Source organism: Delphinus delphis, chromosome 19 (assembly GCF_949987515.2).
Source record: "Delphinus delphis chromosome 19, mDelDel1.2, whole genome shotgun sequence".
In the NCBI taxonomy this organism is placed as follows: Eukaryota; Metazoa; Chordata; class Mammalia; order Artiodactyla; family Delphinidae; genus Delphinus; species Delphinus delphis.
Genome location: NC_082701.1, coordinates 27,398,963 through 27,416,254, shown reverse-complemented (window position 1 = coordinate 27,416,254; position 17,292 = coordinate 27,398,963). Strand labels below are relative to the sequence as shown.

Sequence of the window (17,292 nt, the reverse complement as noted above, 5' to 3'; positions counted from 1 at the left end):
AACAAATATTTAAATAGTAAGCTTTGTTCCTTTTAAAGGAACTAAAAGGCAAAATTTCAGCCAAAATTTTAGAGCTCATTTCAAGCTGACTTTGCCTGTGGGGTTGGAGGAGGGGGTGCCTGCTGTCCAGCACCACCGAGTGGGTTCTGTGAAGGCCCTAAAGTTTCTTAATCCAGGTTTGGTAGCTACCAGCCCTGACGCCTGTCAGGGCTGGAGGCGTAGATCGGCGCCCCGGGCCACTGGTGCAGCTGCCGCCCTGGCCTGGCCAGCAGGCTGGAGCCGCGGCTCCCGACGTGTGCTCCGAGTCGCTGTGGGAGTTGTTTGGCAGCTGTGTGTTGATTAGATGTCTTTGGCAAGGCAGCTGGCAGGAAAAGGCCGTGGAGAAACAAAGGCACCAGGGAGGGCCCAGCCAGGTGAGGATGGAATGTGAGGAGAGATCACACGTGGCCCAGCCTGTGTCTTTCCAGCAGGATCTGATTAAAGCCAGTAACACTGTTGGGCGAAGGTTCAGGGCAGATGTCAGCATAGCGCAGTGGAGACTTCCTGCAGTGAAACTTTATCGAACCCTGGGGAAAGAGATGCAGCTTAACCCCAGCTCCCAGGAGTGCCAGGGCTAAAGGTACCTGACAGAGTGAACGCTAGAAATGCAGGGAGGCAGGGACATGTAAGTAAGTACCCAAGTGAGAGTCACAGCAGTAGCACGATTGAGTTAGTCAATGTTGTTGTCTTCTCCTTATTCTAAAACAATGGCAAAGTCCAAAACAGTATTAAAATATAAAATTCCACATCCATTCAATGTGAGACAGATGAGGAAACACTAGGGAGGGAGCTCCCCCATACTAGGAGTATGGCCTGTTACATTCTTATGCCTGCTTAAAGATGGCAGATCAAAGAACTGCACTTCTGTTTACACTCTGGCTGGCCTGTGTGTTGTCATGGAGATTTTATCTAGATTAGGAAATGCAGTGTTTCCTTCCTTCTGCCTTGTCAGTGTCACCTAATCCTTGTAAAAGGTTGCTATTAGCCCTTTTCTGTGCTGGCTGGCTCTTTCCCTGGCTGCTCTTAATATAAATTCTTGGCCCACTGACTCACGTGCTTGTCATTTCCTCGGCTGGAATAGGATAAACCAAAGACTACAACTTGGGGAGAACAAGGTGCCGTCATCACAACCACAATTTTTTGGAAGTTGGGCTAATTTAAAGGCGATTCAGAGGAGACGCTAGATCATTTAGAGGCAGCTTTTAAAAAGTGAAAGGGCTCTGGAAAACCCCTCCTCGTAACAATGCGAGGGACGTGCAGGCTTCTGGTTTCCCCAGCAGGGTCAGGAGGCTCTTCTCGCAGCCTCGGTCCTGCTCCTGCTGTGACTCCCGGGCTCTGCCCCCTGCCCTCCACAGTGGGGCGTGAGGGATCTGGAGCTGTCCTGGCAGGACGGCCAGCCCGTCACACGGCTCACCTGAGGCAGCGCTCGGATGGACGTGACTCCAGCTTGTTCTTGTGCTGTCTGGACAGTGTAGCTGCTGGGGCTGCCCACGGGGAGCGGGAGGCAGGCGAAGACCACCAGCTTCCTCCGGAAGCCATGAGCACCCACGGCGGCGTTGGCCAGGACCAGTCCCAGGGGCCAGAAGCGGGTTACTGCCCCCAGGAGCCTGGTCTGTGCCTGGGGCAGTGGCGAGGAGCTCGGGGAACAGGTGACTTGAGACGAGCGTTGTTCTTCCACACCATCCAGTTCTTTAGAAGCCAGGAAGGCCATTCTAATCTTAAACAGAGAACACCACTTTATAGCTTTCTCTTAATGCAAAACAGAATCCAAAAGTCTCTTTAATAATTCAGCTTAACAAGGTGAACTGAAGGGCACCTGGTTTGATGTGGCACAACTTTATGGCCAAGGCAGCTGTGCTGAGGCCTTACATATGCTGCTTTAAAAAACTAACAGCCTTTGGGGTGTGCTCAGAGCAGGGAGTCTGAAGAAATGGCTCGTCTGTTTACAACACACCCGACAGGAATCAGGGTTCATTGTGACAAGGGGCACAAAACTTGTGGCCTTCCTATGAACAGATACCCAACACATATCCCCCCTTCACCTTCACGTGGCTGCTGGGCAGGACCAGTGGGACAGGCCTCAGTACTGGAAGGAAAGCTACAGTATTCAGTGGGGGAGTTTGCCACCTGGAGCCTGTCCGGTCCACGTGTGGCTGGGCCATGAGTGGTGTTATAGGCATAAAGACTTTGAACCCCTCTCTTCAAGGAAAAAAGAAAAATAGATTCCGTGTATATGCCATTCTGGAAAAGGCAAAACAATGGAGACAATAAAAAGATCAGTGGTTGCCAGGAGTTTGTGGGGGAGGGAAGATGAATACATAGAATACAGAAGTTTTTATGAGCAGTGAAAATACTGTGTATGACACTATAATGATTTTATGTCATCATACTATCGTCCAAACCCACCATAGAACGTGCAACACTATTCACTTCATAAAGCGAACCCTAAGATGAACTAGGGACTTTGGTGATTATGATGTCAGTGCAGTTCAGCCTTAGTTTAAAAAAAAAGTCTTAAAAAGAATTAACACTCAGGGTAGACTTTTTGGCAAAACCTTTGTTTCACTTTTATATATGTATACACATTATATATGTGTCTGTTGGACTGTAATGTAAAATGTGCTTTTTAGAATAAAAAAGTTTGCTGGTTACTGTAGTTATACTGGCAAATAAAAGCACAAATTAAAAATAATAGCCTTATTGAGATCTAATTGAAATACCATAAGATTCATGCTTTTAAAGCGTACAGTTCCATGTTTTTTAGCATATTCCCAAAGTTGTTTGTGCCACTCTACCATGTCATAACCGTCCTGCAGTGTAGGCGGTGTGCCCACTTCACTCATGAGGACACAAGGCCGCCCGCTTTGCAGTGGCGGGGCCAGCACTCCAGCCTGGGTCCATCATTGCCCACCCTGACTTCTCGGGTCAGTACTCACTCTCCACTCCTGCCACGCGCGTTTGATGACCGTAGCAGCTGCGTGCAGCCTCTGGATGTGCTTCCGAGTCAACCAGGAACGAACAGCTGAGGGGTTTGTCCAGAAACAGGAAATAAGAGTAAATGTTCGTCAGAGCTCTCGGTAACCAGGCTGCAGCAACACCAGAGCAGCTGTAAACGTTTGAATGAATGGCCACCTGTGCCACCGCATGAGGTGAGGGACTGAGTCAACACGTGAAGCAGACCTGGCTCTGCAAACCACAGCTCAGACTGCCCAGACTTGGAGATAGATACCTACACATCAAACGGGCAGCTGCCACGGGGTCACCTCCCACCTCGGGCTCAGTCTGAGGTAATGCCCAGGGAACAAGAGGGGTCTGAATTGTCTGCATCTTTCACCTGTATTTTTGGAAACCCTTAATTGAATTTGCTTGCGTGCGTTATGAATCCACAAACGATGCCAGCATACGCCCATGCACTGGTGAAGGTAATAACTACTGGATGGGGAGCTGATCATGGGGCAATTTTCATTTTCTTCTTTTGAAATTTCAGCATTTTCTGATTCTTTTTGGTACAATCATATTCAGAAAATGGGCTATTCGACTAAATACTAACACATTTGGATTCTGAAAAACTATAAAGTTTAAAGATGCATAAAAGTCACCTATTATCTCACCAACCCAGATAGTTCTACAGTATTTCCTTATTTTTTTTTCAGGCCTGTACACACAAACGCACCTTATGAAGGTGGCATCACCTTGATGTGTAGTTCAGCATTCAGATTTGAACATCATGTTGGAAATGTTTTCCCGGTAAATTAAAAATATTCTTCAAAAACACTTCTTAGCTAGATAAGGATCGTCCATAATGTAGCCATGACTCCACCACTGTCAGGTATTTGGATTGTTTCTAGTATTTTTGTTTTTCAGAATGAGGCTGCTGTGTCATGGTTCATACATTGCTTCCTTAATCAGATCTTCTCAGTTTTTACCTTCTCCTTAATTAAACTCAACATGCCCGGGAGCCCAGGTAATGATAAGAGTTGTCATAAAGGGGAAAAAAGGCGGCATAAACAGCTATCTAGGACTAGGAAAGGGGAATTAAAGGCAACTTTTGAGCCTCTACTACCTACAAAGCACCCTTAGTTGTGGTGTGGCCTGGTATGCACTGACTGGAGATGCTCTGGGTGAACTGGACAGGGAATTCGAATCCCAGCGCACCACAGAGACATGCAGTTAACCTCTTGGGGCTGGGACACAGTCAGCTTTGGTCTGTGGGACTCTAGCAGCAGCATTTCGAAAGAAACAGGTATCACGTGGGCTGTGTGCAGCTGCAGACAGTGGCCGTACCTGGGCCCACCTGCTGGCCAGGAGTGATGACTGCCAGCCCAGGGCCCCACCTCTCCTACCTGCCTGGATGAGCACGGCGGCCCGCCTCTGCCTCTCCTGCTTGCGGCCCCAGTGTCGCCTCCAGCCACCCTGGATGCTGCGGGCACACTGCTCCAGCACCTGGGCACGCCCACGTTCCAGAAGCTCCAGCTGGGAGAAAGGGCATCCACTGAGGTCCTCAGCCTCTCCTCCCCCTGCCCTCAGGAGGGCCCAGACCCTGTCCTGCTAAGGACAGCATGTGGCTGGCCACTCCTCATCCCAAGCCAGCTTACCGTGGAGTCAGTCATGAACACCTTGGTCCTGCCACAGTGCACTGGGGCCGGCATGGCCTCAGCTGGTGCCTGAGCCAGGGCTGGCAGAGTGTGGAGGATGTCCTGGAGGAGGGCTTGCAGCGTGGCCTGCTCGGAGTGTGGAGACCATCCTGGGGGGTGGAGACAGAGGTCCCATAAGTGCTTCATTGTCTACACACTTCTGTGGCCTTAAGAAACTGGCCTGGTCTCCCTAACATTCCACAGGATTCTTTCCTGCTGTGAAGCCTCTAACCATTTCTACCTCCTGCCTTTCGGGAGGAGGCCAGAGGTGGCCTCCCACTGTCCCTCAGGTCCCTGGCTGTTCTGAGGAATCTCCAAATCCCACTTGAGGCTGTGCCCTGGACTGGCCTGCAGCCTCCATTCCTGTGGGTCCCTTTGGGCAGGGTGGCAGAGGGCACCGGCTGCCTTGACTCCCACGTGGACTCCCAGGCTGCTTAGCCAGCATCTGTTTCTACGGCCCCAAACATGCTGAGGGCCAAACAGGGCAGCCGGGCCACTCCCTCTGCCCCTGAGCCCTCCCGCCACTGATGGGAAAAGGGGGAACAAATCCCAGTCCCATGGAGGCCCACCGGGTCCCCCTGCCTGCCCTCCCACACCTGGCAGGGCCGGCTCCTGTAGAGGGAGGATTTACCTGAGGGTCTGACCACCTTTAGCTGCCCAGTGCCTCTCTGGAGGCGGCCAAAGGAAACGCCGCAGACGAGAAACAGCAGCAAAATCAACCAGGGGCTTTGGGCAAGAGACAGAACAGAAGAGCACACCATGGAGAAAGGGGGCGGGAGAGGCAGGGAGAAAGGATGAAAGGAAAGTGACAAGATCGTGCCCAAGAGAGGGAAATACAAAGCAGTACTGTGCCTGGGCTCTGCTGGCCCCGGGTGTGTGTGTGTGTCCTTGGCCTCTTTTCCCTCCGCGTGGTGTGTGTGCATGTCCTGTCCTTGGCCTCTTCTCCCTCCTTGTGTGTGCGCGTGTGTCCTGTCCTTGGCCTCTTATCCCTTCGTGTCTGTGTGTGTGCATGTGTGTGTCTCCTGTTCTTGGCCTCTTCTCCCTCCGTGTGTGTGTGCAAGTGTGTGTCTCCTGTCCTTGGCCTCTACTCCCTCTGTGTGTGTGTGAGTGTGTGTCCTGTCCTTGGCCTCTTCTTTCTCCGTGTGTGCGTGTGTCCTGTCCTTGGCCTCTTATCCCTTCGTGTCTGTGTGTGTGTGTGTGTGTCCTGTCCTTGGCCTCTTCTCTCTCCGTGTCTGTGTGTGTGTGTGTCCTGTCCTTGGCCTCTTATCCCTTCGTGTCTGTGTGTGTGTGTGTCCTGTCCTTGGCCTCTTCTCCCTCCATGTGTGTGTATGCCCATGTGTGTGTCCTGTCCTTGGCCTCTTCTCCCTCCGTGTGTGTGCGCGCGCGCGTGTGTCCTGTCCTTGGCCTCTTATCCCTTCGTGTCTGTGTGTGTGTCCTGTCCTTGGCGTCTTCTCCCTCCGTGTGTGTGTGTGCGTGTGTCTCCTGTCCTTGGCCTCTTCTCCCTCCTTGGCCTCTTCTCCCTCCGTGTGTGTGTGTGCGTGTGTCTCCTGTCCTTGGCCTCTTCTCCGTGTGTGTGTGTGTGTGTGTGCGCGTGCGTGCGTGTGCGCGCGCGCGCGTCCTGTCCTTGGCCTCTTCTCCCTCCGTGTGTGTATGCGCGTGTGTGTGTCCTGTCCTTGGCCTCTTCTCCCTCCACCTGTGCCCAGGCCTTCTCACCAACTCACACAGCCTCAGTGACGCCACATGCAACAACCCCAGCAGACCAGGCCTTTCCCCTGAGGTGGGAGCTGGCCGGTACCTTGCAGATGTCTCCACTGGCTGGGAAGGGCTTGGCAGCCTCCCCAGACCTCTCTTCCCCACTGGCCGGGCGTGGCTAATTCTCTCCTCTCCTCTCCCTCTACATCGAATCACACGCTTGCCAAGTCTGGCCAATTTCTTCCCAACATTTCCCGGCTGTGCCCAAATCTCTAGCCTATCTCCCCTCTGGCCAACCACGGGGCGCCCCGCGGTGGCCTCCAGAAAGCATGAGGCTGACGCCACTCCCTTCATCCCCCGAAGTGCCTCCCATCTGCCTGGAGGAGAAAGTCCAGCTTCTGCGAGTGGGCCTGCCTGTCCCCCAGCCTCACCAACTACTGTTCTTGCCCTTATGAGCCAGCAACACTGAACAGCCTGGAGCTCCTCATACACACAGTGCTGTCCCTGCTTGTGGAATGCCCCTCACCTGGCTAATCCCATCTAGCCTCAGACACCACCTCCTTCAGGAAGCCTTCCCGATTCATACCTCTCTAGCACCACCCACAGCATTCTGTTCCTAACTCTGTGTCTTCACTTTCCCCATTGTTTGTCTTCTTTTAGTTTGTTTCCCCCACTGAGCCAAGAGCCACGAGGGCAGGGCTGTGTTTTATTCATCTCTGAAGCCCCAGCCCCTCACCCTGAGATGGCCCAGGTAAGTGCTCAGGAAACTGGGTGAACAAGTGACTGGCAAATGGGCGCCTCACCTGAGCGCCCTTCATCTGGAGGTGGGCCATGGGGGCTGGGGGCTGCGCCAGGACGGAGCCTTCTCAGTAACTCATACCGCTTCAGGAAGTTCCGGTGAGAGACCCTGGAAGCCAAAGCAGGCGGAAGGAGAGAGGAAGTGACTTTGGCCGTGAGCCAGGAGTCACTGTTTCACCTGTTCAGCCACCAGCGAGGTGCTGCCCTGACTGTGCCCACTGAGCGGATGGCATTACTAGGCCCCTTGGCGGGAAGCCGGTGGAGACCAGTGCATGCTGGGCCTCCTGCTCCTGCAGCCTTGGTCCTACCCACATGGAGCCTTGCTCTTTTAGGAGGGGATCTGCAGCCTGCCCCCTCCCAAAGGGGCTCGCCAGCCTCTCCCCAGACACCTGGGTCACTCCTGCCGTGCACAGGGGCTCAGCACATCTCCCCTCTGACGCCCCGGCCCACTCCACTGCCGCCCGGGGTCTCGGCTCCCCGTCACGGCAGCGCTTCCCTACACATCAGTACTTCCTCCTCCTGAGTCTGGCTTCTGTCCCCAAAACTGCACCAGCGTGGCCACCAACTCCAGGGGTCAGTGCTCTGACCAGCCTCTCAGCAGCAGGTGCCCAGCTGACCCCTCTCCCTTGTAGAGCTTGCTTTCAGCCTCCAGGACACCCACGGTCCTGGCTTCCTCCTTCACCCCAACCCCCTCCAAGTTGTTGCTGGTTTCTCGTCATCCACCCTCTCTAAACGTGAGCGTTCCTCAGGGAATGGCCTCAGACCTCCCTCTTCCCCTGTGATCTCCTTGCTCACGGTGTTAAAAGTCACTGAGGACAGACCCTCACATGCCCCTCCATTTCAAACCGGACTCTCGCCTGCCCTCTCCCCCAGACCATCCTGTGTCCCGATTCATCCACTTGCCTCAGACGGAAGCCTGGAAGTCGCTTCTGCAGCCTGGAAGTCGACTGCTCCCCTGCCCCGTACCCCACGGTCTATCCATTCACAGTCCCATTTCTATGGCAAGCCACACTCCACTTTTACCCACTTCTCTCCATTTTTCACTGGGCCACCATCACACCTGTTCTACCTGTAACAGCCGCCCGCTCATCTACCTCCTCTCCTGACCCTAGGGCAGCCTCCACACAGCAGCCACGGAACACGAACGAGCGCGCAGCAGGCCCTGCTTACAACGCCCAGCGGCTCCCACAGCCCTCAGGAAGACAGCAGTCTTCACGTGGCCTAGAGCCTCACTGCTTCCCCCCGTCTGTTGTGTGTGCTCCGGTCACTTTAGCATCTCTCAGGTCCTAACCTGGGAGCTTTGGGGTTGCTGTTCCCAGGGTCTCGAATACTCTCCCCTCCTCCAAGTCTTCCCAGGCTGGCCCCTTGGCTTTGCTTCCCTAGGCCTGAGCTGCTCAGAGGGCCCCTCCCTGAGCAGTCCTGACCCCTTCCCCATTTGTCCACCTAATGGCACATTTTGTTCCTTTCCACAGCGATGTACATCCCAAGAGGGCAAGACTCACCTTTCTTATTCACTGATACACACCAGACAACGTGCCTCCACAAAACAGGCCACAGAAGGTGAGCGCAGCCCTAGAGCTCCAGGCCGACTTCTGTGGACCTGCCTCTTTCTCTTCATCTCCACATCCTGCTCTGGGCTGGTCAGGCTCTCGTCTGACCTGCGCCCTGAGCTCCACCCTGGCATTGGCCCTGCCCCCTGCACTGGATGGACCGGCCCACTCACCGGATAGGGAAGCCGGCGGCACTGATGTGGATGGTCTCCACGAGGCCACAGGCCTCCAGCTGGCTCAGGACCTGCAGGGTTAGGGAGACAGGGCTGCAGCATGGGGCCAGCAGGCCCCAAATGCCACCCTTCCTGTGGCCCTGCTGGTGTGGATCTGCGGGCTCTCCTGATGGGCAGTCTTTGGGGCAGTGAGAAATCAAGGGACCTTGAGAAAATCTCCCTGTTAGAAAGGGTCCTGGTGACCCCAGGTCCCCTTATCTGAAGCCTGGCTTCTGGTACAACTGAGGCCAATGCTAGTCCTGGCTGTCTCACCGCTGCCGTCTTTGCCTCTCAATGCAGCCCAATCCAGTTTCTCTTTTTTATTTATTTTACATTCTGCAGTCAATAGAGTGAGTCCCAGCTAAGAGGCAGGGGAGGTTATACTGTGAAGATGCTTCCGGGACCCAACCAAGGTCTTTACCACAGAGCAGTGGTCCTGACTATGAACCCTAAGGTCGTATCTGCCAGTCGACTGTGGGACACTCTCCAGCATCGTCCAGCTCTCATATCTCTACCACATCCCTCCAAAGGGCAAAGGGCAGCTGCTGGCCACAGAGTGCTTTTGTGCAAATTTTAGAAACTATCCTTCCCTCAGAAAGAGTGCACTGTGTCTGGTCTGTAAGGTGACACAGACTTTCAGCTGATCACAAAAGACACCCATTCCTCTGGGCAGCCTCAGTCTCTTGTCAGGGCACATGGCTTGGTGAGCAGAGAGCAAGATGCACTGTAGCCCCTACTTGCTGCCTGTGGTTGGTTGGGCCACCGTGCAGTACACAGACCACACAACTGTACATGACTGTCCTGCCAGAGCTGGAGAGATAAGCCCTCCCTAATGTCACTCCATTTGGAGCAGACGTCCTGCCCCTTACCCCTCCAGGGTCTTGGCCGAATGGGACCCTCCACAAAGCAGCTCTGGCCCACTGTGAATTACCTCTTCCTGGTGGAACACCTGCGCCTGGCCCTGGCTGTTGGGCTTGATGCAGCGAATGTAGTGGGGCGTGGTGCTATGCAAGACCTGCAGAAGCTGCTCCAGGGAGGCCTGCAGAGGGGAGAGACCGTGGGTCAGGCTGCTGGGGGAGCACCGGCTGGGCCCTGGTTAGTCACACCTCCAAGCAGCCCTCCCAGCCCCGAGAGCTGGATCCTCACACGCCCTGAATGAGTCCTGGCGGCTCTCACTGGGTGTGCCCAGAGCACACTCCTCACCTCCGCCTCCAGGGACCCTTCTTGACCTGTGGCCCTCCCCACCGGGTTGGTCTCCCTGCATCTGGTCTCAGCCGCCCCCGACCAGAGCAACCTTTCCAGGAGAGAAGCATCTCAGAACCCCCTGCCATTTGTTCGGGCGACTACGCGCGTCCTGTGTGCTGGAAGCCTTGCCAGGGCTACGACGTGGCCGTCTGCCGTCATCTCACAGCTCGGGGCCTAACGGGCCTTGCAGACGTGGGCTGGGCTCTCTCAGTGGTGTGTCTGAGGCTGGGCAGGAAAGGGCTAACCAAACCTGGGCTCCCCTGGTTGCCTCCCATGGGAGGTGATGAGAAGGCTGCGGTTGGAAGGAGGACGAGGAATAAACTAAGAGAAGGGGCATGGAGGGCGGGAGCGAGGGTGGAGCCAAACGTGCAAGGGCGGAGTGACGGCAGGAGGGGACCCGTCTGCTCTGGCCGACGACAGAGTTTGAGCAGGAAGCTAGGGAACTGGGAGTGGGCCAGTCACAGAGGTTCAGGTAACTACTGCTCTTCCACGATCACCCTATCAGCAGTGGGCGAAAGGCCGCACTGCCACCCACGCGCCCCTAGGCTTCCTGTCACGTCAACTACACACACAGTCCCTCTGTCAGTTTCCGGTCTCTGTCTTCCGTGGACCAGGACCACGGCTACCTGACTCCTCAGTGTTCCCAGCACACAGCACTGATCCTGGGAGGTGCTTGGTAAGCACTGGAGATTGATGAGTGAACCAAGCACGTCGCATCAGCACTCGGACCCACCTTGAACTTGGACACCACGGTCAACACAGGGGCCCTGCTCTGGCCAGAGGGCTCCTCCTGGGACTTCTCTTCAGGGTCAGCAGGAAACAGCACTTTGAGCAGGGGGTCCTGGGATTGCTGCAGGAGCCTGGTCAGCTCCGGGGGGATGGGGTCCTATGGGGAAAGGACAAGGGTGAGAGCAGGCGTGGTGCTGCCCACGGGCTGCCAGCCCTGCTCACCCAGGCCCCAGAAGAAGGGCAGGGCCTGAGCCCAAGAGATTCAGAGCTGGTCTACTGGGTGCCTAGAAGCCAGGAAATGCAGCCATTTCTGGGCAGGTTGTGCCTGATGAGCAGAGACCTCGGAGAGGAGGGCCCGAGAGGCGACCCTGGAAGCGGGAGGACGTTCAGGAGGGGAGGACGCACGATAGAAGCTTCCACACACATGCAACAATGACTCAGCATCTCGTTTCACGCAGGGGCCACAAGCAACGGCCCAGCCCTCACCTTGTTCTTCTCCACCAGGCCCGCGGTGTGGTACCGCACAGACCCCGCATAATGCACCACGATGAAGCTGGGCTCCCGGCTGAGCTTGTCGTGGCCCAGGCAGGGGCTGCCTGCCAGCGCACTCTCAATGCGTGTCTGGAGCTGGGCTGCACTGCTTGGCCGATTAAGGCGGCATTCCTGTGTGGGCCGGGACGGAACAGGTGGGCAGCCACAAGGTGAGAGGGGCTCACAGCCCTCACAGTCCCCACCCCGTGGGCCCATGGGAGCATCGCAGTGACCCTGAAAAGGAGGGGTTATAGGGCTAGCAAACCCATTATGCAGATGGAGAGAAAGAGGCACACAGAGAGCACACAGATGGTCTTCAAGGTCCCAGAGAAGCCCAAAGCCCCACTCGGGTGTCCTGCACACTAGCTGACCCCCCCGACCTCGTTTATGAGGGAGCAGATGCTGACGGGGCTCCCCTCGATGAGATCCAAACAGGTCTGGTTGTCCTGGTAGCTGACAGTCGACCACTCCAGGCCCTCAGCTGTGTACTCCTCCTGGGGGCAGAGGTGGGAGTGGGGTGGCAGAAGGCAACTGTGGTCTGAGGTCCAGCTGGCCATCCCACGGCTGGCCTCCCCACGGCTGGCCTCAGCACCACAGCCCGTTCCAGAGCGGTGTGAAAGGAGGAACCGAAGACGCCTGGTCAGATCCAGGGATGGCGCTAGGGGCCAGGGAGAAAGAGAGAACGCAGGACCACCCCACCCCTCACCTGCTGGGCCCTGAGGTAGTGAGCCACGAAGTGCTGCTGCAGCTTCTCGTTGGCGTAGTTGATGCACAGCTGTTCCAGACTGTTGGTGGGGAACGACTCAAACCCGTACACGTCCAGCAGGCCTGGCAGGAAGGGGAGACCCCGTGGGGCCAGTGCAGGAGGCGGCGGGGCCCGCAGGACGACAGGAGCCCAGGGTAAAGCCTCATGCTCGGCAGCCCAGAGCTGAGGTGGGGCGAGCACGGTACCCAGCGGTGAGCAGAGCACCTCCCACCCCAGCGTGGTTCCCAGGGCAGCCTCCTGTCCCCTCAGAGCTCAGAGCAGGAAGAGGCCCAATGAGGTGTCAGGGAACCAGGTCCTGGGGAACGCTGTGTGTCCAACCCGGTTTGGACGGCCTGAGTCTCACGCGCTCAGTTGGTGCCTAGAATTCCATTCTGTGAGCAAACTTCGCCGACGCTTCTGAGCTTTACTTCCTCCCCTAGCAGGTTCCAATGACGTTACCATGTCCCCCATGTCCCTTCTAATCTAGCTCCTTCACCGTCCCCCACTACTCTCCTGAGACCGGAGCTGGGTCTCCGGGGAGAGGAGGGGCCCTCGTGGCCCGGCCGCCAGCTGAGCCTGCCTGGAGGGCTAGGGACGGTCAGATGCGGGCACCAGAGAGCAGAGACCTCGCCCACACACTGGTGGAGGGTGAGGAGATGGGTGCAGAGGAGGGAAAGGAGCTGCCCGGAGTCCCGCAGTAGACCCAGGGCTCTGCTCTCTGTGCCGGGCCCTCCTGTCCTTTTTCTGAAGGAGGGTGATCCCCTGCTACCTATGAAAGTGGTCCAGGAGCTGGGGTCCGCACAGATGCTGCTGTTGATCACCGATACCAGCCAGTCAAACAGCCTGTTGGGGTGGGGCAGGGGGAGTGGGCTCTGGTGAGAGGCGTCAGGCTGAGCCTGAGGGGTGGCAAGACTGTCCCTCCAGCCTGGGTGCCACACCTTGGAGGGCCTGTCTTCTGAGCCTGACAGGTCAAGGGCTAAACACTCTCGTGTCCTGCCCATCCTGTCTTGACCTACTACACATGCAGGCTGTGGTCACGCACGTTCCTGGGCACACGAAGACCTGGCCTGTCCACGAGCAAGACTGAGCACGGGACCAACTGCAGGCACGTCCCTTTTTATTGTGCTTTGCTTTATTGCGTGTTTTACAAATTGAAGGTCTGTGGCAACCCTGCGTCGAGCAAGTCTAACAGCGCCATTTTCCCAACAGCGTTATTTTAAAATTAAGTTATGCACATTGTTCTTTTGGACATAAAGCTATTGCGCACTTAATAGTCTACAGTATGGTGTAAACATAACATTGCTATGCACCACGAAGCCAAGAAATTCGTGTGACTCACTTTATTGTGGTGGTCTGGAACTGAACCTGTGATACCACTGAGGTCCGGTATAGCCTCTGGGGCTAGACAGGGAGTGGGTCTGCCTCAGTCCCCTGGCCCGACACCCAGCTGCATCTCGATGAGAAGGGGCTAACAGGCAGTTCTGGGTGGGATTGTGAAGAACTGAGTTCACTGGACTCCCCTGCAAACCTCGGCCTGCGGAGGCCAGCGCCCGAGTCACCCGAGGTGGACAATGGCAACCTGCACTCTGGAACCGTCGCCCCTGAGATGACGGGATGGTTGCTGTACAACATGGTGACACATATGATACTATATAAGGGTTTCTTCCTTACCATTCATTTAAGTAATTGCTCTGCAACTTTTTTTCAATTCAGTAAATGATTCCTATTTTTGCAACAAGGGCTTCAAATACCCGTTTGAGGTACTAAAAATGAGTGAGCTAGTGATACGATGACCTGTTTGCTGCGTGTGAAATGATCCATGATTAGAGACCCACTGTGTCTGTGATCATCACACTTTACCTGCTCATCTTGCAGTGATTTGACACAAAAGCTTTAAAAATCTTTGGCCTCAAATTCTGACCTGAAATTCGCTTCTAGGGAGTGAGAACAGAGTACCTTGCTGAACCGGGTTCAGTCTGGGCCCAGCTGCCCTGGGCCATTTTCACTCAGAGGATCTTATCCCCTTAGCAGAGCTTCTCAGGCTCTTAGCTCTAGAGAAGTTCGTGAAACCAGGGGGACCCTCTCCACAGGTACCCAAGTTCCTATAAGCACATGCACGTGTGCACGCCCACACACACACGTGTTCTGTCCCATAATTTCAGAGGAGCCTGGGCCCCCAGACACCCTCAATGGCACCCCAAAGGGTCTCAGAACCCAGAGTAACAAATCACTCCTTAACCACATGGCCAAAGGGTAGAGATGCCCACAGAACCAACAGGAAAAGGACAGGACCCCCGCCTTCCCCCTGTTCTGGGCTCCACTTGCCGCACAGTGTTGCTCAAGACTGTGGGCAAAGCTTCTGGCTCTACCACCATCTATCAAATTCCCCAGGTGACTACCAAGAGTACAAGGGCACACAGAGACAGAGGAGCCTATTCACCCATGGGTCTGCACCTGGACCTGGGAGGGACCCACATCACCTCTGGGGCTGGCCTTGCCAGCAGAGCAGGCAGGCCTTCCTCACCTATCACCAAGGTCAAGCCAGGCTCCTGTACTTTAATAACATGCTGAATCTAGGCCAGGTGGCAACTTCTCCACGTAGAGTAGTCCGGAAACAAGCCAAGGGCCTTGCTCGGGGAAAGCCCCGGAGCCACTCCCTCCTGCCCCGAGGGTCTGGGGAGACGGGCAGGGAACCCGGCTGCTTTATCTGGCAGCCCTCACCCTGGGCCCAGCCGTACTGCCTAAGGGGTCTGTTCCAACTCCAGATGGGGGGGCCTGGGAGGAGGGCAGGGCCCAGAGCACTCACCGTGCGTAGACCAGTTTGGCCAGACAGTCTCTGCGGGTGTCACACTCGGCCCGGGAGCAGGGCTTCTGGAACACCTGCTGCTGCCTGCCTGCCCTGATGGTTCGAATCCGCAGTGTCTCCAGCAGAGGGTCTTCTGGGAGCCGCAGCAGTGAGGCCGATGTCCTGACAGAGCCTGGGAGGCACAAACACCCTCCATCCAAACATCCCTCTGCACAAGGCCCCGTGAAGTCATCACAGTGGAACCACGACCCACCCAATGGGGCAGAGTGAACCCAGGTGCAGGTGGGTGAGGAGGCTTGGCCAAGGCAGAGGCAGGACTTGAACCCAGGGCTTCTGTGTGCGAGTCCACACGGCCATGAGTGGGATAAACCACCTTATAAACCCTGCAACTCCCGTTTTCTCATCTGTAAGATGTGGGTGATGCTATCTGCTGCAGCAGAGATGGGGTGAGGAGTAACTTCTCCAGGGCAAAGCCCTATAGCTTATGGCTTCAAGGGCACTGATTCCAAATTTCACCTTCTGGCCTCCCTCCCACCCGATCCCACCAAATATTGCCTCTTTTCCGGCAGGGCCTGCCTTGCTCCCTGGGTGTCTGACCAAAGCCTGAGGTGCAGGGCCCCCATGCTTGCACTCACACTTAGCGTCATCCATCAGTGGGCAGGGCTGGGCTTCGTTCCCGGAGTCAGCAAACCGGGTGTTGCCGAGGTGCAGCAGTCCAGCTAGGGCCTGAGGGGGCAGGAGAGGACACGAAGTGGGCCCCTTCTCAAGGGCTGGAGCCCAGCCTGGGAAGGGTCTCTCTCCTGCTGAATATGAGAATTATGATAACAGAATAACAACAGCTCTCAATTACTGCCCCCTTACTCCATGACTCAGCCAGACCCAGTTCTACGCAAGTTACATGCATCATTTCCTGTAATCGTTTCAACAACCAATGAGGCATGTGCTATGGTGGTGCCCATGATAACAGATGAAATGGGGAGAGGTTAAATCACAAGCCCGAGGCCACACACTTGGTAAAGGAGAAAGGCAGGATGAGAACCCAGGCAATTCAACTTCAGACCCCTCCCAGGGCAGCCACCGGGGCCGCCACGTCACCCACAGTCTGCGCCCCTGCCCCCCGACTCCAGGGGCAGACCGTGTGGGAAGGCCACTCCTGTTCCTCGTGGACCGGCCCCACCTCTGTGTGGCTGCTGGGGGCTTGGCTCTGGCTCCTTCTGGCTCTTTCTCAGCACTGTTGGGCTTCTGACAGCCCAGCCTAGGGCAGGATCTGTGATCTTGGTCTCTGTCCAGTGGGTGCTCCCTTGCCTTCGCACTCAATGACCCACATGGATGAGGCCCCAGGGGCTGTAGAAAGGGGACCCCTGGGTCCAGCAACTTGGAAACCTTTGGACCTGGTATCGGTAAAGCAGGGCCTCTCCTACCATCCCTGTCTGGTCCCAGAAAGGGTGTGCCCACATGCTACTGGCTTTCAGGCCACACCCCACCTCAGGAGAAAACTACTGTGCTGATGGGCAGTGTGGCTGGGACACAAGGTCATGCCACCCTCAAGACAGCACTCCTGTCCAGACTCCTATTGTTGTCAACTTGTCCTATGCGCTGTCCCTCTGGCCAAGCTCTTGGCTGGCAGTACCCATACTGGCTGCGATCTCCCCCTACAGCCTGAGCAGCCCCCTTGTGGAGGTGGAGGTCTCCTTCCACTGCACTGCCGTCTCCCTGGAGTGGCATCCCTGTCTCTGCTGCCAGCCAATCCTACAGATCCCCTCCCGCCGCTCCGCAGGAGTGAGGAGAAAGATGGGAGAAGGGAGACCACCAGTGGGGATGCGCGGGGCCCAGTTCCTCTGGGTGAGCACTGTGTCCCAGGAGGAAGAGGAAGAGGGTGGGAAGTCGGAATTACTACGTCCAGTACAAACTCTATCTGCAGCACTCAGTGCTGTCTGGCCGTGGGCAGGTCTCTAGTTTTCTCAAGCATTAAATGGGAATAATCTCCATACCCATGGGGCTGTTGAAAAAAACCAAGCGAGCTAAGAGGTGTGAACATGATTTCAAAACTTTTAACACGCTAGACAACCACATGGCAGCATCGTTTCTCTATTCTGATTAATGGAGCAATAACTGACCCAGGCACTTTGCCCTTTGACCTCCGTGGGTCACTGTGCTGGCCTGTTCTATAGCACTATGTGCCCTGCCACTGTCCTCTCTGCCCCCGTCCACCCTGACCCTCGGTCTCCAGGCTCAGCCTCACAGAGAGGCGGGCGACTCCTTGGAGATTGTGCAGTGGGGCCTAACATCTTAGATCCTCAGGAAAAGAGTC

General features: G+C 55.9%; 1 protein-coding gene and 1 non-coding gene across 7 annotated transcripts in view; one reads left to right on the top strand and one right to left on the bottom strand.

Moving 5' to 3' along the window:
* Positions 1-80: 80 nt before the first annotated feature.
* MYO19 (myosin XIX) overlaps positions 81-17,292 on the bottom strand; it is a 34,499-nt gene continuing 17,287 nt past the window's right edge. For 3 of the 6 annotated variants that reach the window (XM_059997230.1, XM_059997231.1, XM_059997233.1), the window contains 14 exons: positions 15,617-15,707; positions 14,982-15,153; positions 12,945-13,018; positions 12,137-12,258; positions 11,811-11,924; positions 11,386-11,562; positions 10,904-11,056; positions 9,857-9,964; positions 8,887-8,957; positions 7,169-7,272; positions 4,635-4,783; positions 4,383-4,512; positions 2,976-3,061; positions 81-1,756 (listed from right to left, as the gene is read on the bottom strand). In XM_059997230.1, coding sequence (XP_059853213.1) covers positions 1,322-1,756; positions 2,976-3,061; positions 4,383-4,512; positions 4,635-4,783; positions 7,169-7,272; positions 8,887-8,957; positions 9,857-9,964; positions 10,904-11,056; positions 11,386-11,562; positions 11,811-11,924; positions 12,137-12,258; positions 12,945-13,018; positions 14,982-15,153; positions 15,617-15,707 — 1,986 coding nt within the window. In that variant the 3' untranslated portion in view covers positions 81-1,321. The remainder of the gene's footprint in view (positions 1,757-2,975; positions 3,062-4,382; positions 4,513-4,634; positions 4,784-7,168; positions 7,273-8,886; positions 8,958-9,856; positions 9,965-10,903; positions 11,057-11,385; positions 11,563-11,810; positions 11,925-12,136; positions 12,259-12,944; positions 13,019-14,981; positions 15,154-15,616; positions 15,708-17,292) is intronic. The other 3 variants (XM_059997232.1, XM_059997234.1, XM_059997235.1) reach the window with 2 other exon arrangements.
* Positions 1,939-2,068, top strand: LOC132415651 (small nucleolar RNA SNORA11). The gene has a single exon (XR_009517372.1). It is a non-coding gene; the product is annotated as a small nucleolar RNA SNORA11 (small nucleolar RNA).